At 37.0% G+C, this 27,568-nt stretch overlaps 1 protein-coding gene across 1 annotated transcript in view; it reads right to left on the bottom strand.

The window, feature by feature from the left end:
• LOC136825039 (short transient receptor potential channel 4-associated protein-like) overlaps nucleotides 1-26,492 on the bottom strand; it is a 37,717-nt gene extending 11,225 nt beyond the window's left edge. The window contains exons 1-13 of the mRNA XM_067081089.1: nucleotides 26,258-26,492; nucleotides 16,886-17,005; nucleotides 15,793-15,894; nucleotides 14,031-14,162; nucleotides 12,707-12,860; nucleotides 12,047-12,157; nucleotides 11,193-11,321; nucleotides 8,581-8,697; nucleotides 6,134-6,341; nucleotides 5,528-5,648; nucleotides 3,260-3,606; nucleotides 811-901; nucleotides 440-586 (exon numbers count right to left, since the gene is read on the bottom strand). Coding sequence (XP_066937190.1) covers nucleotides 440-586; nucleotides 811-901; nucleotides 3,260-3,606; nucleotides 5,528-5,648; nucleotides 6,134-6,341; nucleotides 8,581-8,697; nucleotides 11,193-11,321; nucleotides 12,047-12,157; nucleotides 12,707-12,860; nucleotides 14,031-14,162; nucleotides 15,793-15,894; nucleotides 16,886-17,005; nucleotides 26,258-26,359 — 1,881 coding nt within the window. The 5' untranslated portion in view covers nucleotides 26,360-26,492. The remainder of the gene's footprint in view (nucleotides 1-439; nucleotides 587-810; nucleotides 902-3,259; nucleotides 3,607-5,527; nucleotides 5,649-6,133; nucleotides 6,342-8,580; nucleotides 8,698-11,192; nucleotides 11,322-12,046; nucleotides 12,158-12,706; nucleotides 12,861-14,030; nucleotides 14,163-15,792; nucleotides 15,895-16,885; nucleotides 17,006-26,257) is intronic.
• Nucleotides 26,493-27,568: the final 1,076 nt, after the last annotated feature.

The following is a 27,568-nucleotide window of genomic DNA, read 5'->3' as shown; positions in this document are numbered from 1 at the left end:
TCCTTTACCAGTTTTGGTCAAAACGTAAACATGCTATAAAATTTCCTATTGTTTAGTTAAAAGGTATCTGACATGCTCTTAAAAATAATATTTTATGTGGCTTTCTGTGGACACTTTTAAAGAATTTTTTCATTACTATGTTGTTAGTTTTTTAGCAATTTTGTCAAAATGCAGATTTCTTAACAAGATATACAGATAAACACAGCTGACTAACCAATACACAATATGGTGACTGATATGTTGATACCAACTACTAAAAACAAAAATATTAAAAAAGTTTATTAATTTTCTCTAACAAAGGAAACTCCTAAAACAAATTCTGCTTGTGCATTTTAAGCCACTCTGAAAAGAATTAAGTGTGTTAAGTCAATGGTCCATTCATTATGAATAACTTAGGAATAGGAGTAACAGGAGAGAAGCTACGAAGCAATGAACTTACCCTAGCTTCTGTAGAAATTATACTGTCTAATCTGTGGTAGGCCTCTACATTAAATTTAAGCAGTTCCCCTAGTAAGTCAAACGTTGACTGAAGTACTTCCTTTTGACTGGGCCCAACTTCACAAAGAAGCAGTGAATTGGCCAAATGCTGTTAAAAAGAATACACTTGTTAGAAATACACAAGACTGATAGAAGATGACCCTTTTTGCAACCTATTGTGAGGATCATTGCTGATGCTTTTCTAATGGAATTTATATGCAATCATAAAAATAAAAGCAACACTATAAATACAAACAGATAATGATATTCAGTACATACACTACAGTCATTTACTAAAAATATATTATAAAAATTCACAACCATAATACATACCATCAATAGACCACGTCGGAGAAGGAATATTTGATCAGCGTAAGGATTAGCACTTCTCAAGTAACTCTCAATAGCCCGTGAAAACCAAAATCTGTTGAAAATACAGAGTATAAACAAATGTGTCACAGCCACTTACAATTCTTAACTATGCAATATTTAAAAATTTTTCTAGCAACTTGAACACTACCACAAACATATGTTCTTTATTGGCAAAAAAAAAAAATGCAAAGAAATGAATTTACCCCTTACAATGAAAAAATGGATGGAGCTGGTACAAAACAAGAATAAAAATTGGCCATGAAAAGAACATACTAATTTTCATCAACATTTAAAAAGAATACAATTCTAAGGTGATGACAGAATTTCAAATCTCATCCAGATTTTTATATTTTTTCTTTTAGACTTAACAGCATGAAAGACAACACTAACCTCAAACAGACGTAAGATAGTAAGCATAATACAGAATGTAAGACCACACAGGTCTCACCTCATTAACAAAGATAATAATTAGAGTGAACTGAAATTTAATAAGCAACCAAGACCCTGTCTTATATTGGTGGATGAATACTCACATGTAAAGACACTCTCTTTTTTTTCAAGTCATGCACAGGGAAATATGAATAAGACAAGAGTGAGTCTATGGAACGTGGTAAAGAAGTTTTGTGGTGCACTTTATCCTTTGAAATTTTACAGCAACTCATAAATGGCATATAGATATTGAATAGTTATCCCACAGAAGAATCTTACAAGTGCTGAAAGAATCCTTGAGATTAAATGGCTCAAATAACCAGCACAGCAATGGATTTAAATAAGAGTACTGACACAAATAGGAAAGAATTTGTAAGGGTAAATTATGCATAAACTATACTGTACAAATGGCTAAAACACTCATGTGACTTTGTACAATGCTGTAGGGGTTTCATATGGTAGTTTTTAACATTTGTAGAGGAAGAATTATGTATTCACTATACATATGACTACTTTACATGATGCATGCAACTCATACTGAAGATATTAAGAAAAGAACTATATAAATCTAACAAACATGCTATAAAAACTAAATATGAGAGAAAGTAAATGTTGAACTGTTAGGTATCTAAGCATCCATTGTTTAGCTTTTATTAGAACTGGAATACAAAATTTAGGTCCAAGCCAAGCACTAAGACCTATGAGGCCATTTAGCTTTCATATGCTATATGAGATGAAAAAAATGTATGTCCATCATACCTAATGTCAAAGACATACAATTCATTAAGCAGACAAAACCATATTTTATACTGCATTTTGATTCATTATGAAATAAGAACTCGTAAGTTAAGATGATCAAAGGCATGAGTGATTCCTAAAAACTTTTTTTTTTCAGATAAACCTCAACTTAACCCTTAGTGGACAGATCCCCTCATGAGAGGACCTGTTTTAGGTGGTGGACGGATCCCCTCTGAGGAGTATTAATACTATGCGCCATACGATTTGGCTGTATCGAGCGGGAAAGAGTTACCATCACTTCAATGGCCCATAAATGAATCATGGCAACTTCAGAATTCAGCTCAGCTCAATCAGTGGGCATCTCAGGGAGATCAGTATTGTTCTTGACCTGATGGGGGATGTCTTGCTCCTCTCTCTCTCTCTCCCATGACATCTTTTTATTTATTTGTTCATAAATATACCCAGGGATTGCTGTTGGTTTTAGTTCTTATCCTTTATGATATGACGAAAGTTATAATTTTAATTTTGCAAAGAAAAATGCAAAGAAATATTAGAAAAAACATGCATACCTCCAAATAAGTTACTGCATCTCTTGATCTCAGTAAATTTACGTACATATTTTACAACATACTATATATACTCAGAATGTTACTGATTTTAGTTCTTATCTGTTATGATACTGTGAGCTGTAATTATAATCTTACAAAATAAAATAAAATAAATTATTAGCAAAAACATTTATAACTTGGTAAAATTTATGAGCGTTTTGTAAAAGAGGCCCCCACAGGGTTGTAAATAGTCACTTTCAACTTCCCATGGAAGGAAGGGAAAATTTTTTAGAATTTTTTTTCTTACACCATGTGCATTTGCATATCTTCCGCTTTCCACTGATGTGTTTTTCTTAAACTGGCCAACCTTAAAGTCTGCCTGGTCTGGGGGTTGCATGATACATATATAGCCCGTCCCCTAAGGATTAAACTTCTATTTATCAGTTACATAACTATGATTATTTTTTGCTATGGTACCATTTTAGATGTGACAGTTTTAAATAAATCCCTTAGCTTGAATATTACATGTAAAGTACAAGTGCTGGCTATGGTGTATGGTCTCTGCTACTTGACTTTGCTACTTATCAGAAAGCCAGACCACCAAAATGTCTGTAAGCCGAGGTGCTACCGTACGTGGGGCATTTACATGATGAAAAATATGCCAACTATTGGAATACTGATGACATATACACAACCTGAAAGTAGAGCCTGTGGTTTCTCTCTTGAGCGCGTCAACAATCTTGGACAGGAGACCTTTCGACCCTGAACACATCTGATTCATGGGAAACTCTATTGGCATCTGAGGTGAGGTGTTGGTCGTGAGCAGAACATCGTTGAAAGCAGTCGACGACTGACAGCTACTCGTACATTCTTGAACTTTGGGTGTCTGGTTTGTTGGAGTTCTACTTCCCTGAGAACCACTCCCACTACTGGAGTCCTGGGTGGTTGATGTGCTAGTTGCGGTTGTACTTTCGTGAAGAAGCACCTTAGCTGCACTTATACTGCAAACCTCTCTGTACTCTGTTGGGGTTAGCATCAAATACTGGAAAAAGAAAGGTACGTAAAATTAAAACAAATGGTAATGCCAACTGTAACAAATATTCTCCTAGATTAACAAAAACAAACAACAAAAATGTATCAATAAGTGAAAATCCACACAGTAAGCCCAGTATTCGTGGTCTCGATATTCACGTTCCGACGTATTCGCACATTTCTCTGTGGAATGTATCTAACCATTATTCATGGAAAATTCACCCATTCGCAGTATTTTTCACTGAGAAATATTCACTAATTACAGTATTTTCATATTTTCATGACTAAATGCACTTTTTGTGATAAAACTATTACAATACTCAGGTATAAGCACTTTTAGTTTTTTTGTGTTTAAACTATCAAAATAGGCAGTTCTAAGTGTTTTTAAAAAAGGTTTTAAGTATTCGCAGATTTTAGCTATGGGGGGGGGAGCTTCCACAAAAACAAATCTTTATTCATACTACGTGTAATGGAGAGGAAAATGTTATGAAAGAACATCACTAAATTTACGGTTGTAGCTGTGGCTGAAGAAACGAATAATGTGCAGGCCACAAAACATTTTGGAAGACGCGACACCTTTACTTCAATTAATTTACTTCATTTATAAATACTGTAAAGTAAGTCATATTTTTAAACCCAGCACTGATAACTTATGAAAAAAAAAACACTTTTCACTTAGAAACTATTGGCTATGATGATGTTGGTAAAACACAGTCAATTGATGATCTTGAGAATGTAAACATTACCAGAATGCAAATGATGCCTGAACATTATGTTCTTAAATTATATGATAATAATATGACAATAATGCATGAAAGGTAACTGCATACAGCACATAAAATAAGTTTTATTAAAATGATCATTCTTAATACAACTATTATTTGAATTTTGCAAATGGATATCTTTCAGTGTAACAACATAACCAGGGTCAATAGTCTCTCTCTCTCTCTCTCTCTCTCTCTGATGTACAAGTTAAAAGAAACAAAAGCAACAGATATTTAGGTTTTTGCTGAAAACAAAAGCCAGAAGAGTTTGAAGTGCCGGAAAACAATGAAAGGTGCTCCGACAAACTGAAGATGTAAGCATTTCCAGAGAGATACTTATGGCGCAGGCCAGAATTTTCATAAGGAACTGAACCTAATGTATGACAATGATTATTCATAAGCTTTCTTCTACTTTTGATAACACAGCAATATACTGTATATGTGGAATGAGCAGGTAAGACTTTGTTTACATAGGGATTTCTGTCATCCAGGAAATTCTGTGGTCCAGCAGTGACCTGGTCCCAAGGAAGCCAGTTTAAAGAGGTTGACTGTACTAACCTTAGTTATTTAATCATTATAAATAAAAGTAACTTCAGAAAATACTTAGAATTTTATACAGGAAAACTCAAAGAGGATCGATTAGAAAGCTTAATGAGACCCCCTGGTAACACTGTAAGACTATTAGTTTTGGACAAAGGACTTTCCTTAAATGAGAAGAGAGGAAAGGGAATGCACGAAAAGAAACAGCATATGACGCCTATGAAGGGATGCTGGAAAAACCTTCACTGCCATCTACAATGCATTATGTAGGGCACACTGTAATAAAACTTTAAAACTAGACGAAAAATTCCGAAACCAAAATATAAAATTCAAACCTGGACAAGAAAACACCAAAACTGTGTAAGTAAATTCCAAACCAAAATATAAAACTAAAAACTGGACAAGGAAAATCTAAAATGGGAATATAAACATCCAAACATCTTATAAAAATATATAATATAATAAAAAAATATTAACTGATACATGAACAAGTTTCAAAGGGCTACTGCACAGCTAGCAATATGTAGGCCCAACCTACATCAGCACAACTGGACATGAGGTACAACTGCATAAAATATTCAGTAACATATAATTATCAATAATTCTTTAATTCTTTCAAACACTTACCCTGTATTCAGATTGGTCGCAAAAACTATGTACTAATCTAAGGAACTGTATTTTCAGTGCCACTTCTGGACTACATTCACAGGAGCTTAAATGACCAGGAACTCTGACGCGCTCTTGATACCTGAAAGAAATATCAAAAGTTGAAAATTCTGTCTTCTCAGTATAGAAATTCAATCTGGGCCAAAGGCCAAGTGCTGGGACCTATGAGATCATTCAGCAAGGAAAGGGAAATTATGAGTAACATGGTTTTAAAGGTGTAGAAGGAAAGCCTCACAGTTGCACTATGAAATAATTGTTGGGAGACAGTGGAAAGTGAGATGGAAGAAAGAGAGCATATAAAAGGAATGAAAGGAGCTGCAGCCAGGGGTCGAAAGAGCCCAACAACAACCTTAATGCCTACAGTGCACAGTGTGAGGTGCACTGCTGGCACTACTCCGAGAGTTTTGTCTTATCTTTATTCATGCTACATCTTTCACTCTGAGGGGCACTGACAAAATAAAATATTGCACATTTCAAACAAGAAATACCAACAAAAAACATTATAAAAACTCGAATACTAAATCAGCACAAATCACGAAAAACTCAAGTTAGACACCGCCAACTTACGTCTCACACTTCCAGATGAAGAGGTCAAAGAGTTGTGACAATCTAGGGATTAATCTCAACTGTGCCAATTGGGCCTGAACTTCCTTTCTGTGCTTGCCGAGTAAAAGGAGACCCAGTACGTAAACAGTCTCTACCCTTTGTAACATGGGACCCGCAAGAGCTTCAATCTGATTCAGGACTGTGTGGGGGAGTATCCTCTCAATGGCATCTGGAAAAAGATACCGTTCTCTGTGAAAGTCATCTAATACAATGGAATGGAGTATAAAATTTAGGGCAGAGGCCAAGCACTGGGACCTATGAGTTCATTCAATGCTGAAAGGGAAATTGAGAGTAAAGAGGTTTGCAAGGTGTAACAGGATAAAAAACTTCACAGTTGTACTATGAAAAAATTGTTAGGAGAGGATGGAAAGAGAGAGAGAAAGAGAATATGAAAGGAGGTATAGTAAAAGGAATGAAAGGGGTTGCAGCCAGGGGCCGAAAGGACACTGCAAAGAATCTTATGTAATGCCTACATTGCACCACCTGAGGTGCACTGACGGCATTACCTACCTATGGGGGTCTAATACAATGCGACACAGAAAAACCTTGCTAATATAGACTGAAAGAAGACTTGTCTGGATTTGATGATTATCCAAGTTTAATTTCATACAGGCAAGCACAGGCTAGCCGACTTTAAATTTTTGTATAGGGCTGCCTAGTCTAGCTAATATACATACCATCTATTACCAAATTAATCATGTATTGCTGATGGGTCACAATATTTTTCCCCATTTTAACAGTCCTTGCCTACACTGGCCTTGCCTAGCTTAAGTTTGTTGTAAGTACAAAGCCTGAGCTTGACTAAATTCATGTACTGTACATTTGCTAGCCTATTCTAGCTCATAATCATGAGTAACAAAGTGTTATATAAAAATTATGCATTAACAAAATTATGAAATCGACTACAGACGCTCCTCTACTTATGAACTTTCAGAGATACGAACAACCTTCAATAATGGTAACTACTGAGCCAACAGCACAATTTACTGTGTTGCTAAAGTCATAGCATTTGACTGAAGCCTGTATAAATGGCCAGCCATAAGAGCCAAGCATTTCATCTTAAGTGACCTTGTCAAATTACCTAAAAATTGCTGTCACCTATTAATCCTTTCTCTAATTTGCCCTCTAACTCACCACCTGGTGAGGAGAGCAAACATCACACCATCTCCCAACTTCTGTTTATGTTACAACTACCCTCTAGCCTCTACATTCTGATCTGTTCCACCCTCATGGATTCATAGCTGATCTCTAAGCAAAGGACCAGTGCTGTAAATATTGTGATTTTTAGTTTGGTAATCTGGTAAGACCAAATTTTATAAATAACTCTCAGTGAAAAAGCACCCATGACATCTCTTGGGTTCTTGCTCCCCTTAAAACATAAACAAACACATCTGTAAAGCTGAAAGAATCTAGGGTTGAACTTCTCTTGCATTTTGTCTCCTTTGCTGTTAAGCTGTTCATGTTCAATAGAACAGCTGACAAAGCAGACAATGCCTGCTGCAGCCTAGGCCTAAAAAAATTCAAGAACATAAAGTCAAAGGGGAAATTGGGGGTTAATCTTGCGAGAAATAATTGTTGCAAACATTCTTCCTCATGGAAAATACACCGATTTGAGTAGTGTAAAAATTAGGCAATTATTCAGAATTCTTAAAAATACATTATACTGAATGATACTTTTGTCAAAATAACTGGACACTTGGGCACCTCTCTTTTGCAAATTCCAAAAGAAAAGGTCCACCATCTAATATCTTTCTTATCCATTGCTGTCACTGCTGTTGAAGGTACATCTGCTCTCTTTTCCCATTTATAGTATTCCTTATTCTCCTGTGCCTTCATTCACCCCTTTTCTCCTATGACCTTGTAATCAACATATGTCATTATTCAGTCCTCTTAACAGCTCAATCCTAGCCTCAAAGTCATCCTCATTCACTCTCAAATCTCAGACGGCTACTTTTCACGAATCGAGTCTGACCTTCAGAGATTACTTAAAAAAAAAAGGCTGAAAATTACGTATAGTTCAATGTTCCCTACACAAGTTCTACAGAGCAGATTACTTACAAACAAATTTTTTAGTGCCAATTTTTTCTTCAATTTTGTTACTAAAGCCCACCATTTTTGGGGGGAATATTGCTCTCATATTTGAGGTAAAAGTACTGTACTTGATCTGATTCTCTTCTAAACATAAAAAAATGAATATTAATTAGTATAATAAACAAAATTCTTACAAAAATGGTGGCTTCACAATTCACTAAACATGTTACTAGTTCATCAAATCAACAAAATAACAAGTCTTGCTCTTTGACTGAATATTTCCACATATCCAATGTAACTGATGACAAGTACTTTAACTACCAGCAACTGACAAGATTCTTCCTACGAGAACAGGAGACAAGAAACATATAACATACCTGCCGAAGACTCTATCAAATTTGGATCCAGCTGACTAATAACATCAGACATAGACTCTTCTATCAATCTCATCCAGTGGTCTACTTCCATCGTTCGTCCTTCATAGCGTGGTTCATCTGTAGAAAAATTTGCTGAAAAATTTAATCTATAAACTATGGGAGTTTCTGGTACTTCAGACCTGGAACCTATCAGCAGTGCAACTGTACTTCTTGGGTACGTTTTCCATTTAATTTCAACCTAAGGTCTGCCTTACCCTAAAAGAGTTCAGAGGTCTGGTTAAACAAATCATTTATAACTAACTAACTAACTAACTCACTCACTGCCATGGCTTAACCCATTAATGCCCCAATTTTTTTTTTTTTTTTTTAAGTTTTTGCCAAAAAACACTTCTTTATACACCACTACAGTATTTTATAATAAATATGTGAAAAAATTTGTATCATAATAGTTTAAGAAATATATTAACTGAAATTTCCGTCCTTTTTTCAGGACCATGGGCACTTGAGGTACTTATGTTCAAGAAACAAGGTTCTCAAAATAGAGTATTTAGCTGTAAAAAGATTTTCAAAAACCATGATGAATAACACAAGGTGTCTCTTTCCCCTAATACAACAGATTACTTTGAATGTCATATGTTAAAACATTCACCAATGTTTTCAAACCTTTTTCTTACAATAAGGTAATTTCTGTTGCCTTCCCTTCTGTTCAATCAAGAACGAGTCCTGCTGCTAATTTCTGGGATTACTTTTGAAGAAAATCCTGCTGCTGATTTCTATGATTACTTTTGACAATAATACTGTTGGCCATCCAGAATTTTTATGATCAAAGTCTGAGGAGAGCTGCAAAAGAGCTCTCATAACTGATCTCCAAAAGAGCTCTCATAACTGATCTCCTAAAATCTTGTAATGTCATGGTATTCTGATGTCCACTTGCAAAACTGTACAGAGTCTAGGAATAAACCCCCACAATGTCAATGAAAATTGTGAATAAACTAAAATACCAATTCTTAGATGTAATAGGAATGCAACATTTCTGAATAAGCCAAAGTAAATGACCCAGTCCCCCATATGTTCATTATATTGGGAAATGAGAAATAGTTGAGAAACAAGTATTTCTTCTCTATGGACCATCTTTTTACATTTCCAACAGGGCTGGCATATTGGTGCTTGCTAGTAATTGTGAATATGCTCTTGTCATGTCATTTCAAAAGGAACAGTTCTTTTTCATCAAATCTGTAATCAGAATCAATGATCCTTTTTTTTTTTAGTTCCTTATCATCCTTTAAAGGACGTTTGGATGCTCTGTTTGAACATATTATTCCAAGTAATTCTGATTTTGAATTTTTTCATTTGTACAAACAGGTTATAACTTGAAAAAAATTTAATTTATTAACATAAATTTTATGGTCATATGGGTTCTAAAGGTGACCAATCATAGACTCTATTTTTTGCCAACAGGAATAGAATCAGCTTGCTTTCCTTGATATAAATCCACTTAAATCCTTCATCTCTTATGCAGTTTCCTCCATGTTCAGTGTTAACAAAATGATGAGACTGACTGATGCTTAGAAATCTATTTCTTTTACATTGTTTTCCGAATAAAGAGAGTTTCAAGGTCTTCATCCAAACTCCAATAGTGCGTTCACTGAGCAATCTGTGGTAACCTGAAAACAATAAGATTCCAAAAATTGTTCAAATTTTTAAGACATGAAATTATTCCCCTTTTCTGTGTGGAGCAAGTATTATATTCTCTGCAAATTTCCTTCAGTACATCAATGCAAAGGGAAAATTCACAAATTTCAATTGGGTTTTGCCACGTAGTTCAACTTTCATTGATTTCAATTTTTAATTTGTCCCATTAGTAGTTGGAGATGTGAATTTCAAAAAAAATAAGGGGCATTTCTTTTCCAAGACAAATCAAGATTTTTTTTCTTTTTGTACTGTGGTTGAGTTTCTTCCTCATTACTATAGCAATGAAGTAACCATGGTAAGTGGAAAAAAAATTGCCTCTGCTTGCCCAAGGTCCTTTTTTAAGACCAAAATTTCAGAGTACACTGTATCTAAACCAAGCCACTTTAGAACATTTTACAAACTTTGTAGGGAAGTTAGAACATTCATTTACCCTCTATGTTAGTATGGAATACAGAAGATAGGATTTCAACTTCCCAAAAAATATTTGAATGAAAATTAGGAAAAATCAGGTCTGTCCTTTCACTCAAGTTTTTATACAATATTAAAATTAGTGACATACAGTGTTGCCAATATCCATCAAAATGTAGTTAAAGCATTTAAAAGACATTTCAATCTTCATGACTAATTAAACATATCTCATAAAAATTCCATTGTTTAGAAGATATTATTGGTAATTCCTTTGGTCCTCATAAAAAACGGACCATGGGTGCAAATGGGTTAAGGACAAAACTGCCTCATAAAAATAAATTACCATGGTATAGGGGTACACCCAACAGTATGCCCGCAACGGCAAAATGTGGACAGCACTGACAGTGGAAAACAAAAATAAATTATACTCAACTCCAACTTCAACTGAAAGAATAAAAACAAATGGCAAAAAATAAGAAAAAAGCTGTCAAAACATGTTGGAAAGTACTTACAAGGCAATTTAGTGGCAAAGTTCACCAGTCTAGGTAAAAATTCAGGGATTCCGAGAACAAACTCTTGATTTATGTCTCGCAACGGTGATAAACTTTTTATATTGCTTCGCAGTTTGCTCTGCTCGTATACTGAAAGACAGAAAGGAGCTACAGTGTTACACCTTGAGAGTATAAATAATAGACAATCACCTAGGAGAACACAGGTATTACAATGTACACTTACACACCATAAAAAAAAGGTCTATGAAGTAACTTATGACACTACACAGTTAGGAATAAAGACTAACCCAAAACCTTTGACTTTGTACATACTTGTAACTGGAAAGGATAATAAATTTACTTTCTCCAATAAAAATTGTAAATTTTACTAATGCTTTTACCACTGGTCATAGCTGGTAGAATGAGTGGTCAATTACTTAAAAGACAACGACTGGTTAAAAGATGTGTCAGATTTACAAGTAGGAGTAAAGGAGCCACCTGTCCCAAGTCATATAGCTCTAAATCAAGAACACTGAATCAGGCAGTATTTTATCAAGACCACAAAGACACATCTAAGGTCTCTTAAAGTGAAAACTGGAGCAAAGTAAACTTTAAAAAGTTAGACAGATAGTAACAGCTTGTAATTCAAGTTCAGAAAAACCTATGAACTGCCTTATGCAAAAATTGTGTAAGCCAAAAACCATGACTACTTATCAATGGTCTATAGGGACCCTTTCTCCAAGGCATTGAATTCTGAGAATATTTAATATCCCACACCCACATTCAAAATGCCACAGCTTACAGAATTAGCCAAAACCTTTCAAAAATCACCATTTCAATACTGTACTCAAAGAAAATTATAATACAGTACTTACACAAAGTCTTGTTCTCATATACATCTAAGTCAGAGATCGTGACTGCCAATATACTGCAGAAATTGGCTAAAAACTCTCCGTCTAACTGCCCTATGAGGCGGTCCAAGCCAGCTGAAAGAAAAATGTTGAATTTGAGTATCAAAAGAATGGATTTAAATAACTGAATGGGTTGCATCATGGGCATTTCATTCTAGAAAACATTAACCACTGGCTACCCAAGCATCAAATATAAAACTACTGCTATTATTATCATTGTCATTCAGAAGATGAACCCTATTCATATGGAACAAGCCCACAGGGGCCACTGACTTGAATTTCAAGCTTCCATAGAATACAACATTCTTCTGAAAGAAATAACAGAAGGTACTCTAATAGGAAACACAGACAGAAGAGACCACTTATCAGAAAATAAATAAATTAATAAGGATAAAAATGTAAATAAATTATTAAAGTACTGTACCAGAACTGTTTTAAGGTAGTAATTAACTGCATGTTTGCTCTGACTTCTAAAAGAAGTTCTAACAGCCCACAAAAATTACTGCTGAAGACAGAAATATTTCACTAGGGAAATCACACCAAGATAAATACGAACACAATCCTATCAGAAACACGTTGAATTCCAAAATACAAAGCAAGGCATCTGTACCATGAAAAACTTACGTATTGTGTTGAGCTGCAATGTTGACTTTCTCAAGATAAGCAGGTGTTCAATTAATGTAACTGCTTTGGTGTAGGTCTCCGACCTCGTCATCATTGCAAACAAGATCTGCAATACCTCGTCACTTTCACTCAGCTGACTCCCAATTGCATTGTCCTGCAAGTGATAAAAGAATTACAGTATGAACTGATACTATGTATGGTGAGTTATTACAAACAAAAACTGCAGTGAATTTCATAAATACAAACACTGATGAATATAGCCATATGCAAATAATAAATTAGCACAAAACATAAAAATAAAAATGTAAACACAATTTCACAAAGGACAAACACAAACAAAAATAAACGTTAAAAACAGAAAGTCACAAACTTAAAGTACTGTGATCAATGAATTCACTTTTTTACATATTACCCAGGCAACAGCGACAAAAGATGGATTTGATCTACTGAAGAAATGAAAAGGCAGGAGAGCAAGTATACAGGGGAACGGGTTTCCCTTCCATCCACTTTCCCTTGCCAGGTTCACTATTAATTATGGACAGAAAAATGGTAGCCTATATTGGCTAAAATCTACCTACTTATCAACAGTCAAATAGTAGCCTATATTGGCAACAATCTACCTGCTTATCAACAGAGAAATAGTACCCTATATTAGCAACAATCTACCAGGTTATCAACAGTGAAATAGTAGGCTATGTGAAATGGTAGCCACTAATTAACTGTGAGATGGCATCCTAAACTGCCAACAATCTACCTGCTTATCCACACTGAAATGGTAGCCTATATTGGCAACAATCTACCTACTTATCAATAGTGAAATGATAACCTGTACTGACAACATCTACCTACTTGTCAATAATACAATGGTAGCTTATACTGGCAACAATCTACCTGCTTATCAACAGTGAAATGGTAGCCTATACAGTAATAGTGACAATCTACCTCCTTATCAACACTACAATGTTAGCCTATACTGGCAACAGTCTACCTGCTTATCAACAGTGACAGCCTATACTGGCAACACTCTACCTACTTATCAACAGTGAAATGGCAGACAGTACAGCCAACACTGTGTGTGCTTCTCAACAGTGAAATGGTAGCCTATACTGGCAACAATCTACCTGCTTGTCAACACTAAAACAGTAGCCTGCATTGGCAACAATCTACCTGCTTATCAACTGTACAATGGTAGTCTATATTGGCAAAGATGTGCCTGCTGTGATCATTAAGGTAATCATGAAGCAACAGTATCTTCATTCATACTTGCTCATATATCGCAAAAGGACCACCAAAGTTCAATAAAATCAAGAAAATCCGTTCTTACATGAGACGTTAGCCTGTTGAGAACGTTCAGCGTGATGGCATGCAAATTTCCAACCGTGGTCACATGATCACAGTTGTCACTTTTACAGCATCGTTCTCCTGAGTCTGGTATCATGAGCAGCGATACTAATGTCTGCGGGGAGAATGGGATTCATTTGTATAACCTAGTATAATGAATGAATGAAATACAAAATTTTGATCAAAGTCCAAGCACTGGCCCCTATGAGATCATTCAGTGCTGAAAGAGAAACTGAGTAAAGAGGTTTGAAAGATGTAACAGTAGGAAAACCTTGCAGTTGCACTAAGAAACAACTGTTAGGAGAGGGTGGAATGTAAGCTGGAAGAAAGAGAATATGAATGGAGGTACATTAAAGGGGTTGCAGCTAGGGGCCAAAGGGATGCTGCAGAGAACAGGAGTAATGCCTACAGTGCACTGTGTGAGGTGCATATGTAATATATTTTTCATAAGTATCCCTCAACTTAACAAGCATTTTGAATGGTCTTTCTGATAAGTAAAGTCTTTTAAGTAACAAAGGCTCTATATTGCAGCCTGCACTTGAAAATTCTCAAGATATCTTACAGCTAACAGTAATTCTACATACAAAAGCTCTTAACTTAAACAAACTTGTATTTTGTTACACTTAAAACTCAATTAAGGATATCGATCTAAAGATGTATCACATCTAAAATAGTGGCATAGGAAAGAATAACAATATGGTAGCTGATAAGTACACAAGTCTGCAAAGCTGAGGCTCTTAAGTTGAGGGTTACTCATAAATATATAAAATGGGCTGAAAAAAGCTGTAACTATAATTTTTTTTTTTTTTAAAATTCTATCTTTAAAAAATTGATTTCTTTATGAGAATAGGAATTTAACAGATAAATGAACATTATAACTATTCAGTAATTAACCCTTCATGGATGACAGGGCTCTTTTGTTCCCTGATAATTGCATATGAAACTCTCTAGTTCAGTTCATAAGATTACTGTTATTTTGTGCCATAATATTTTAACAAATTTTGTGCGAAAACATTCCTCTTACTTGAATGGGCCATAAATGACTATATGGCAACACTTACACCACAAATCAGGATACAGGGAGATTAGTGTGACTTGAGATTTCATGGGGGAATGTACCATATCTCCCTGTCCCAGTACATTTGGTATACTAAATATTTACACAAATATAACTAGGGATTGCTGTTGGTTTCAGTTCTTATCTTTCATGATAGTAAGTCAGCTGTACAGTAATTGTAATTTTGCAGAGTAATGTAGAAAAAAATATCAGAAAGAACATTTAAAACTCACTAAAAGGTACTACATCTCCCCACCCCAATACATCACATAAATATACTCCGGGATTGTTACTGATTTCAGCTCTTAACTATTATGATATTATGTGATGTGTAATTGTAATTTTACAATATAAAATTTTTTAAAAATAAGAACATGTATAACTCACTAAATTGAGGGTATTTTTATAAATTTTTTGGAAAAACGGCCCTGCACAGGGTTCCTGCATAAGGAACAGAAAATTTGTTAGAACTGTTATTTTTCTTTTAAACAATGTGCAGTTGCATATCTTCCTTTTTTTTTTAATTGGCCAACTAAAAGTTTTCCCAGTCTGAGGGTGTTCTTAATGTATATTTTAGCCCAGCCTGTAAGGGTTACAGTTAGTTGTTGAAGGTAATTTAAATGAACGTAATCTCCCATTTTCAGCAATACAACACTTAAAAACATGGCACATCAATACATCACAGTACCTTTATCCCATCATGTCTATTGATGACACATATGACATCGTTCAATGAAACATTTTCACCCATATAGTCCTCCTGGCCTGCAGTGAGTGTTGTCTGTATAGTCTGAAAGAGGAAACAAAACAATTATACATACAAGAACAGAGTTGAAAGGTTTATAAAACTGACTATTCATCTGTATGAGTAACAATAAACAATAAGTGTATCTTATAACACCCTAGTGCCTGAGCACATACCAAAGAAACTGCAAGAACAAAATTCATGTGTCTACAGTATTTACAGGAGAATACTAGACTAACCTGCCACATGTAATTCCAAGTTACTACTAACAACGGAGATTAAAGTGCAAGAGATAATCGACTTTTCAATTTAGTTTTAAAATATAAAAGGATAAATGACAGTTCACAGGTTGTGAACTTCATTAATGGTTAGACAATTCAATTTTGCTTCAAATGGTCCCTCATCAGACAAGGACCTAACACAACTTACTTCACTTCTTACCAGCCACAAGGGGCACTTGGGTAAAATTTTTATAAAAATTAAGCCCTAACTTTTTGCATAACCCAAACAAGGCAGAATACCTTGTTCAGAGGTGTAAACTACCTATCAGATGGAATGGAATATTAAATCTAGACCAAAGGCCAAGCACTGGGACCTAGGGGTCATTCAGTGCTGAAAGGGAAACTGAGAATAAAAAGGTTTTAAAGGTGTAACAGATGGAAAACCTCACAGTTGCATGATGAAACTATTGTTAGGAGAGAGGGATAGTAAGATGGAGAAATGAGAATATGAAAGGAGGGAGAATAAAAGGAATGAAAGGGGCTGCAGCAAGGGGATGAAGAGATGCTGCAAAGAACCTCAAGTATTGTCTACAGTGCATTTTGATGGCACTAGCCCCTTATGGGGAAACTTCCATCTCCACTCCTGAAGGGCACAAGAGGCCCCTCTGGTAAAATTTTCATTAAAACTGAACCCTAACTTTTGGCATAACCTAACAAGAACACAAAACCTGACACAGAAACATAACCGACCTGTCAGATGTAATGACAAGGTTCTAGTTCAGTAACTCAAAATACACAGGACACAGAATACTTACTTTCATTTGTGCCATGATCAGAGGCATGTTGAGTTCCGTCAAGTGTATTGCCCTTTCAAGGACCCGCAGAGCTTTGAGAATTTCACCATGGGGAATAAAAGTAAGTCCCTCCTCAGGAACCTGTAATAATCAAGGAAAGTTATTCCTAAAATATCAATGCAATCCTTACTCTACTAAATGTAATTTACAGCACCTAACTACCAAGTGCAATAATATTAAGTCTAAAATGCATATACAGGGGTACAGACTTTCATTTTTTTTTTTTTTTAGTAAATTGCCTATCTCATCTTTGCATACAGCACACATCTTGATTACCACTTTAGGAAGCCTACAAACACTAGTTCTTTTCTCTATTCATCATTCAGTTGTCAAGATTTTACCATGAGACTCCGTAAAATATTAAAATTCTTAAATTCAATGTCATTAAACCTTTTCACAAAGATACACTGAAGTGTTTGTTCCAACACCATGCAAATTACATAATTCAGATTAGGCACTGACTATAGTGGTAGCTGGTTTAAAATTGAATGAATGAAAATATTTTCATAGTAAAATTACATTTCACAAATATTTACCAAATTACATAGCTATAGTTTTAACCTCGTGTGGCAGCCTTTTATTTAAAAATCGCAGTAGCACTTTGATAGTTTGTGGGTAGTGTTGGAACAAGTAGCCAGTAGTGTCATTCTCTTGTTTTTTCCCTTATGTCCATTAGAGGGGAGGAGGGAGGGCTCTGATTCTTAATTAGTTGGTAAGTACTGTATATATGAAACAATTTTATTATAAAAAAAATATAATTTCCATATAAGTGACTTACCAAGTAATTATATAGCTGAATCCCACATTGATAGGGGGTGGGATGATTGGACATATTCTACTCCAAAACGTTAAGGTGTGATAATGACTTTGAGATAGAAAGGATAGCTAGCACTGAAGCAATGCTTGTCATTTCCTTACCTAGTAAGAGCTACTGCAGGCGAATACTGCCTCTGGATGGTGCTCATCTTAACCTGTAGTGGCGTGGCGGTTGAACCGAGGGTTGCCCCTACATAAGTGGGAGTCTTGCAATGGAGGGTAGGCCTGATCGCTGACAAGACATATATAATAAGTGCCCTTGCCCTGGGCATAGTACCAATCAAGCAAACAACCAGACAACGCTGTCAATCCCAATGCTCCCCAAAAACTCGACACCTTACATCAAGGCTAAGAGACAGGAGAGAAAGAATGCTCCCTATGCTTCTTCCCCCAATACCATGTCAGCCACTAATACAGTAATGGCCCCAGGGTACTGCAATTCTTTTTTAAGTAGTGAGACACAAAGATCGATTTGCACCTCCAAAAGGTCAACTGAAGAATCGACAAAAGGGACAAATTATGCTTGGAAGCGAGAGAGGTAGCGACTGCTCAGACTTAATGCTCTTTCACTTCGAAAGAGGCCATCGAGAAGGATTCTTGACAGAACACCAGAGGTTGCTGGATGGCCCTTTGATCTTCTTGGTCCTTCGTAGATAACATCACCACGCTGTCAGTTGATTTCTGCCGTAGTCAGTGTTTCGCCGTTATCAGCCCTGAAAAAGTGCCATTAGATCGAATCTGCTGTGAGTTGGTGTCTCCATATGTCGGTGACGCCCTGTATGCGTCTTGCATATCCAAGGTTATCATCCAATCGCCCTGGTGAATGGATGATATGACTGACTGGTTCGTCTCCATCTTGAACTTAGTCTTCCCTATGAGGAGATTGAGGGTGCTTATGTCGAGGACTGGTCTCCAACCCCAACGCTTTGGGGACTACAAACAATTGTAGAAGCCCTCTGTGCAGGTGTCCTCGACTTCTTCCATGGCTCTCTTTAGAAGGAGAGGGGATACTTCCTTTGAAAGGGCCAAATGCTTCCCTGAGCCTTTTGAGTAGGTCATCAAGATGATGGGAGAAGTGACCAAAGGAGGGTTCTTCATGAAGGGGATGGAGTAGCCTTCCTTCAGAATCTTGACGATCCACTGGTCTGCCCATGTGACTCCACTTCTCCCAAAAATAGAGAAGTCTGGCTTCTACTGGGGCACAAAGGACTTCTTGTTCATTTCTTAGGCACAGACTTGGAAGAGCTCCTTCCCTTGATGGCTCTGGCTGAGAACCGGACATTGAAAAGAAGCCTGGGTTGTGACTTGGGCTTGCTTCCACGAAAGGGATGCTGTTGAAACGGAGAGACCATCTTAGGAACAAATGACAACGACGAAACCTTGGGGTGCTTGGAAGACTGTGCTAAGAGGTCTTGAGTTGACTTCTTCTGAAGGCCGAAAGTGATTTCTTCCACTATAGACTGAGGGAAATGGTGAAGCGAATCCAAAGGCAAATATAATAATGCCGACCTCTGTGACTGTGTGACTCCTCTGGTGGTGAAGGAACACCAAAGTTCTCTTTTCTTCAGAACCCCTAGCAAGAAAAGTGCCATAAGTTCGAAAGAGCCATCCCTGATGGTTTTGTCTGTGCACAACAGAACTTCACACAAATCTGTCAAAAAGTACTGATCCATGTCCTTGTGGTCTTTGATCTTCCTGGCAAAGGCTCCTACTGTCCAGTCGAGGAAGTTAAAACCTCGAAAACCTTGAAGAGGTTCTTAACTCGGTGGTCCAACTCCGTTGAAGAGAACATGAACTTCGCCGAAGTGAAAACCGAGCAACGGGAAGAGTCGATGAGGCCGGAGAAGTAAACTTGGGAAGAGACAGCGACTCCCAAAGAGGGAGCTTCCCCGATGGTGTACGACAGGTATCTCCTCTTAACCAGACGAGAGGGAGGATGGGAGAAAGTAGCTTTACCTTGCTCCCTCTTAGCAGAAAGCCAGTCTCTGATTTCCTTGATCACCTTTTTAGACAAAGAACCCTCTTGGGTAGCCTGGAGCTATCTTCTGGGAGGTTCCTCATCAGGAAGGAAAAGCAGGTGAGACCGGGGCAGCTTGAGTGAAAAAAAGACAGAAAACTTGCCAACAGGTAGCGAAGGAGAGCTGCATATGCCAAAGAAGGAGCAGGGTCTTGGTTGAACTCCTCTTCTTCTTCAGAAGCGATCAGAGATGGGGATAAATCATGAGCAGGCTTGGAGACAGGAACTTTCTTGAGGAAGCTCATGATTTCATACAACTGTTGCTTGATGGGCACCAAAGAAGGTTCATCTTGTTCCACAGTGGGTGCTTAGAGCTCAGGAAAAGTAGACAGCTGATGAAGATTTGGCGTAGGGCGATGGCGCTCGGGAGCTGGCACTGAGCGCTTAGACGACGGGCGCCTGAAATGGTCCTTTGAGCACTGAGATCCAAAGAAGGGTGCTCAACAGAAGGGCATTCCAGAGAGAATACTGTACTGGTGAATCCCATGGGTGAGAAGGAAGTTGTGCCACAGCAAAGACGGAGGGATCCACAGCATAGCTGCAGAAGGGCAGTGGACTGCAAAGCGTCTCCTTGTACTGCTTCACAGGCAGCAGAGAAGAGCAGCTGACGTCATCCACATGCCTCTTCAATGGCCGGGACAAATCGAGAAACCACCTGTGGTGCCTGGAATCAGAATCCGAACTTGATGACAAACGATGCATATCCAGAGACAGGCCTTTCCAACGGCCGTCTGCCAACACTTGGGTTTGTGCAACAGGCTCAACTGAGGGGGCAAACCCCACTAACCTTCCTTGGACTTCCAGTATGTCCTCTCCCAGGTTTAGGGGAGCAGGACAGTGACCTTTGTCTATGAGAGCTGGCGGGACGAGTAGCCACCTCCTCCACTTGATTTTAAGCAGTCTATAAGAAGTTATAGCCAATGCCAGCCCACATGTCTGAATGGAATCTTAGAACATTAACTTACATCCACACACTAATTTCAAGTAGAACAAGGCCCAAGGTCCACGAAAGCATTATTTCTGATACAATTTCAATTACTTGATGGAAAAACCTATATTAATGACATATTTGGAGATTCCCAATGCAAGAAATTCTGACATATCATCCAACTACACTTGCCCTGAAAACAGCAGCATGAAATGACCTAGCAACACAAGGCAATGATCTGTATTCCAATCAGCACAAACAAGACTAAAAATAAAACATCATGAACATTTCAATTTACTTTTTTTTTTTTGCCTTTTCAGTTTCCTTGGGTAGCCATGGAAAATGTTGTAATTTGGTCCCAGTGGTGATTAACCTGGTCAACACTAGGCTAGGCTTAGGCTATACATAATTCTGCTGTCAAGTCAGGATGTTAGTTGAATTTCAATGTCAAGGTTACCAATAATCTAAAGCAGTGTCCTGAACTGTTCCTATTAGTAAAACTGTAGCCTACTACACGGCCAATTAACTCAGTAACTAATGGTTTACATGCACAATAGGCGCCATGTTCAGTACCATGTAAAAATATAAACATAATAAGATGGCAAATATCATAAACATAAACAAAAGATGGTAAATATCTTGGGCAGTGACTGGCAAGAATCAGGCATGGTAATAACCAACGATTTCACAGACGTTACTGTGTAGGCCTTGGCTAAAGGGATTGGTAAAGTTCTACTTTAAACCATGACCACATTTTTGACTTGAAAATACTGTATCACTTTATGTTTTGGCCTAATGTATGCTTTGAATGCTTCTGACTTCTGTTTCTTTCGCTGGAAAGTTTTACTGTAAAACCAACACCATTCCCATGAGTGCAGCATTTAGTACCAGCCCTATAGGAACGAATGGTAAAGCATAAACAACAGACAGTAAATATCCCAGTAACAGTAGCCTAAATTTTCGACAGATTTGAACACAAATTTCATAATAACCACATTCAGGAGACACAAGTTTGCAGCATAAAAACTCCTGTATCACATAATAAGAGCAAATGCAGAGTGAGAGGCCAGTGCTACTGTAGGCCTATACTCTTTCTAAAATGTATAGATCTCTCTGGCAGGGTTGTCTGGGTCTTCGCAGGTAAGGCATATATGCCAAATGTATAACAACAACAGCGAGATAAAATCATTTCTCCCATTACAGATATCAAATAAAACCTTTTTTTACGCAGAATTCCAAGTCTATTACATAGGTTCACGATTGATAATGTTTTTTTAAGCAATTACAAGAAATGAAATCAGAGTTTCTATCAATATGGCATCTCATTTTGGTGGTGTTGCCAGTACCTCACACACGGATCCACGTGTTTTAAATCCACGGGTAAGCAGCTTAGATTTTCTCTAAGGAGCACTTTCGTGGTCACGGTCATCACGGTATTATTATGTCTGAGGCATTTCTCGTTTCTGCATATACCTTGATTTCTTAGCAGCGAGGTAAAGAATAAATTGGTAAGCAAGGAAATATGAAATAAAGCATAACAGTAAGTTTGGCAAGAAAAAATAAACATTCGTATACAGACAGATCTCTGTCTCTCTCTCTCTTTAAGAAGGTTGATGGGCGCAAATTTCTCTTGGAGAGGCGAGATGTAACTGTAGCTCGGTCAAGATTTTTGAGAGAGATGAAGCGTCGCAAGGAGTCAGGGCAGAAATTCATGTATCTCGACGAAACTTGGGTCAATCAAAATTACACTGGGCTCAAGTGAAGTCTTATATGGTAAAAAAGAATACGTTCAAACTGGCAGACCTTAAAATTTTTGTGCAAGAAGCATTGAACAATGTCACGGTGGAAAACTGGAAGAATGCAGCGAGCATGTAGAGAAAATTCAAAAAGAGGATGCCCGGCAAGATGTGGCTGTAGACAAGTTGGTTGACAGTTTTGTCATCAACATAGCTGATAGCTCTGATGACAAGTTTTCTGAATAAATTATATATAAAAAAGAGAGGATTAGGCCTACAGGGGAAACCTCTCTTGAAAAACAAAATGCACCTTGACTTTTACCTCAGTGGTGGTGTGGAAAAAAAGTTTGATTGAAAAAAAGTAGTCTTTTAAAACTTAAGATGATCGTCACTCCTCGTTACAGATAATATATAGGCGACAAAGTTTATTTTAATTCGTAATTCGAAAAATGAACAAGAAATATATCACCTATTTCTATAGCATTAATTAAATACTTTTAAGTATCTAACTGTGTAATAATGATAAATGTACATCTATCTACAAGTACTGACAAAACAGATAAGGTGATCATATGTAAAAAAAAAAAAAAAAAAAAAAAACCCGTAAGATTTAGAAAAGAGAGAGAGAGAGTAGGGCGGAGTAGGAAGGAGATTAAAGTACCTGGAAATCAAAAGCCCCAAAAATCTTATAAGTATAGCCTCAGGGTTTGTCTCGAAGACATTTAAAGGTCTGTCACACACGTGTCAGTAGCCTGTTTTCGTAAAACTGGCAACAGGGCAGATCTTTAAAAGCCTCGCCAGAGAGATCTATTCGTTGTGGCAAGAGTATAGTAGGCATTTCAGGGGGAATATGGCCTAAGCAAACTTACTTTTACCTAACTTAACCTCTACTAGCATATCCTAACCTGGTCGGGGGGGTAGTATGTCATGACCCTGAAGTAAAATTACACCAAGGAAAGACATGAAGTTCCCCACCCCCTTACCAGTACAGACCCAATTGGCTATGTTAGGTCAAGGTCTGCATATTACCATAGTGATTCAGACTGAGGCCTTCTCAGCTAGGTCAGGTTAGGATACAAATGATGCACCATTGTACCTAATCTATGTAGCTTCCACTGACCTACATCAAAAAGGGGGATGGGGTGGGTGAGGTGTATGTAAGGCTGCCCACCCCCAACCTGCCATGTTAGGCCAAGGTTCCATATATAATGTATATTATTTTTATGTAATTTTCAGTACTCTAGGTCAAAAAGGTGGGTGTGGGGTGGGTAAGTCATACGTAATGCATATCAGCTATTACATTTATGCTTAATTCTATGGCCCTCTAGGCTAAGTCAGGTTAGAATGCATCATTGTGCTTTAAACCTAAATTAACTTCTGGTGCCCTAGGTCAAAAAAGGGGGGTGGGAAGTGGGCAAGATGTACGTAAGGCCCCCACCACAAAGCCTGCTAGTTTAGGTCAAGGCTCTGTATAGGCTATTACCTTAATGACTCAGACTACCAATCTCTATGCCAGGTCAAGTCAGGATGCATCATTGTGCTTTAGTCTGCATTATTTCAATTGTCCTAGATTAAAAAGGGGGCGGGTTGGGGCAGCGTATGTACTCAGCCATGACGCTCTCAAAAGTTTTCCTTAAAAACCTTAAAAGTAGATGAGTGACGCAGTCTCGATATTTGCTGAATCACTTGTGTAAACAAACTGCCCATTTCCTGTGTTAAATCTGCAAAATATTTGTACCTATAGATGCTGGTACCATTTCCTTGGCATCAGTGGTAAATGCTGGCAGCCATCGGTTCGTGGACGGGGAACTCGAGAGAATTTTCAGGACTCCAGAGCGCTTTGTATTATGCGTTCATTATAATTTATTTGAAAATATTCACTGTTGTTGGAACAAACCAGATTCCTGAGACAAATTTCAACACTTTTGCTGTGAATATTACGATGGATGTAGCTAATTTTCGCGTTTTCCTACATATTTTTTTATTTATTAATAGATATTACATACAGTGTAATATATATGCTACATACATAGTGTAAGTTTTGTCAAATATAATGGTGTTTCAAGTAATAATTTTTTATTTAAAACTTTTATTTCAGTCCTGTATTTTGATGTCATGGCATCTTGACTCTCATACCAATTCTAGATAAACTGTTATACTCGACTTTCTTGCATTTTTGCCAAAGTGGTAACATTCATATTTACACATTTCATGTCTGAGAAATTTACATAGTAATATGGACTTAAATCAATGAAAAGTCCTAACAACAAAATACTACATTTTTATCATGAACAATTCACTAATGAGTCATCTGCTCTCGGACGTTGTGGCTGCCAGAGGTAAACTAAGGCAGGAAAATTGTTCCCGCCACAGTTCCACTACTTTGATGGAGTAAAGTGCTGTAAACAACCATTCTCACGTATTTCAAGTGGTATTTTGAGTGAATTAAGAACAAAATGTGTATAATTACAATCAAATAATTACTATGGAGTTTCAGTTGTGATGTCAGTAAGGATAAAACCATGGACTACAAGGTAAAAATGTATTTGAGTTCACCCACATGACCGCCGGGGATTGCATGTCTCATACTTTCACTAGTATAGACAACAAAATATTGTTTTATCGGGCTGATTACAACTAAAAACCTCAGTAATACTGATAAACATCACACATATACGCAATTAGCGTTCAGTACACCGTTAAATGAGCGCTGGGAAGGAAGTGTCCGAGCGCTGTTCAGGGTGCAACAATATTTGAGAGAATGCCATATTGGATTCAAAATTGCCTTGAACACTTATTTCATGAAGACTTCACATACTTATTCTGGATCATATGGCACTTTTCTGTAACTCATGTTAATAATGAAACTTCAATCTTTTGAAAGGTTTTTAATTTAATTTTTGTTGTTTCACCCATTAAATATCGAGTGAAAAGTGAAAATTCAGCGATCAATGTGTGCCATGCCGGATCATTTACCCTAAGGCTTTCCCTAAAAACCTTCTGGGTTAGGCCAAAGTTCCACATACGCCACTACCTTAATGATTCAGGCTATGGCCCTCTTGGCTAGGTCATGTGTTTTAATCTACGCTAGGTCACAGTGTTTTAATCTACGTTAACTTCAAGTGTCCTAGGTTGAAAAGGGGGTGGGGGTGGGCAAGACATATGTTCTTGCAAGGTCCACCCCCCTCAAACTTGCTAGGTTAGCTCAAGGTTCCACATAGGTTATTACATCAATGATTCAGGCTAAGGCCCTCTACGTTACATCAAAGTAAGATACATATGATGAATCGTGTTTAAAAAAATCGTAACTTCCTGGTTAGGTAAAAAATGGGAAGGTAGGGTGGGCCACAGTGTATGTACCCTGCCAATACGTAAAGCCCTCTCCAATCCCCGAAAGCATCAAAGCCTCCAACCCTAGGCTAGGATACTCACGATGGCCTAGCCTAAGCTATGCCACATCGAGTTACTTGTTCGTCATTAAAAATATAATGCATTAAAATGATAACGATGCCATTCTGACATAAATATAATTTAAACACTATTAAAATATGAGCCACAAAATAATTAATTTACAGGACAAGACACGGAAGCACACATGTAAACAAACGACAAAAAATACACGTATCCTTTAAAACGCACAATAATATTAAAACCCTCGCTCAAAACCCACCATTTATGTGTTAATTTGACATCCGTAAAAGCTGCATAACCAACAAAAAAATCATGCCGAAAAGAAATGATCTCACGGGGGAAACACAGAAGATAAACAAACAGACAAAAAAACACGTATCCCCTCAAAACACTCACAATAAAACTCTCTCTCGCTCAAAACTCACCATATATATGGCGTTGGTGTCGTGTCCGCTCAGCTCCTTCTTGTAGAAGCGATACCTGGACAGGTGCTGGTACTTCTTCTTGATCAGGTACCTGGAGGACATCGCGAAACTTAATAAATAGATCGGCTGCTCCTCGAACGATGTTCTTCTCCCATTCACTAACACTAATAAGCCTCCCGAGAACAACAGCTGATAGGAGAGGAGACAAGCGCGATGCGAGATGCGCAATCCCTGAGTCAGGCGAGTTTCAACTGGAGAGAAGAGTTTTTGTGGGCTTGTTTTTGTTTTGTATATTTAAAGCTTAACACTACTTAAATTTGACACTGGGATTATCAAGGTCATTGTAAATTAGGCGCCGAAATAAGTTTATTTGTTTACGTAGTTTAACATCGAACCAAAACTTCAATGGTCGATTTTCAAACGGCAACAAGTTTTATGGGTCTTTCTTTCCTTTTAGTTTGTCTACCTAAGTTTTAATATTACTTAATTATGATACTATAAGTAAGTAAAATTACTCAAGACACTATATATAAAGGCGCAGAATTTCCTCTACTGTATATGTTTCGTGTTTAAGTATTTTCACAACGAACCAAACTTCAATGGTCAAATTAAAAAAAAAAGTTTTGTTTTTTTTTATTTCGTCTACTTAGACCTTAATATTACTTAAACTCTGATACCAGGAGTACCTAGGAATGCGTATATTTATAAAGGTCATTGTAAATAAGGCGCTGGGTAAGTTTCCTCTCTACTCACGTGGTTTCACAACGAACCAAATTCTCATGGTCAACTTTTAAGTAGCAAGAAGTGTTTTGTAGTTTATTTATTCATTTCGTCTTCTAAACCTTCATATTACTTAAATTTTTATACTAATGATATCTGCAATTATTCAAATGATTGTAATTAACGCAATGAAAATGAACCCTTCATTTGTTTGCTTAGTTTCCCGTCGAACAAAATGACGAATGCTAACTTTTATTTAACTCTATCTCTCAAGTTTTTTTTTTTTTTTTGCGTTATAAGGATTACTTTTATTCCCTTGACCTACAAGAAACTTGGAGTTATATATAAACTACACCTACCATTATTCAGTTTAGGAAATAATCCAATCAGAAAGCCGTAGGTTCAGAGGAAAGCGAGATAATTGTCATAAGCGCCATACGAACGAGAATGAACGCCCTATATAAAATGAACTTGTGTATCTCTAATCTTATTAATTTGATTCGTACGCGATTTAAAAATAAACCCGTTTCCTCACTGTAGTTTAGTTTCATCGTTTTTCTTTCGTTCAGTTCAGTGTAATGGACTTGTATC

Source organism: Macrobrachium rosenbergii, chromosome 36 (assembly GCF_040412425.1).
Source record: "Macrobrachium rosenbergii isolate ZJJX-2024 chromosome 36, ASM4041242v1, whole genome shotgun sequence".
In the NCBI taxonomy this organism is placed as follows: Eukaryota; Metazoa; Arthropoda; class Malacostraca; order Decapoda; family Palaemonidae; genus Macrobrachium; species Macrobrachium rosenbergii.
The sequence above is the reverse complement of the archived record's forward strand: the minus strand, read 5'-3'. Positions and strand labels throughout refer to the sequence as shown.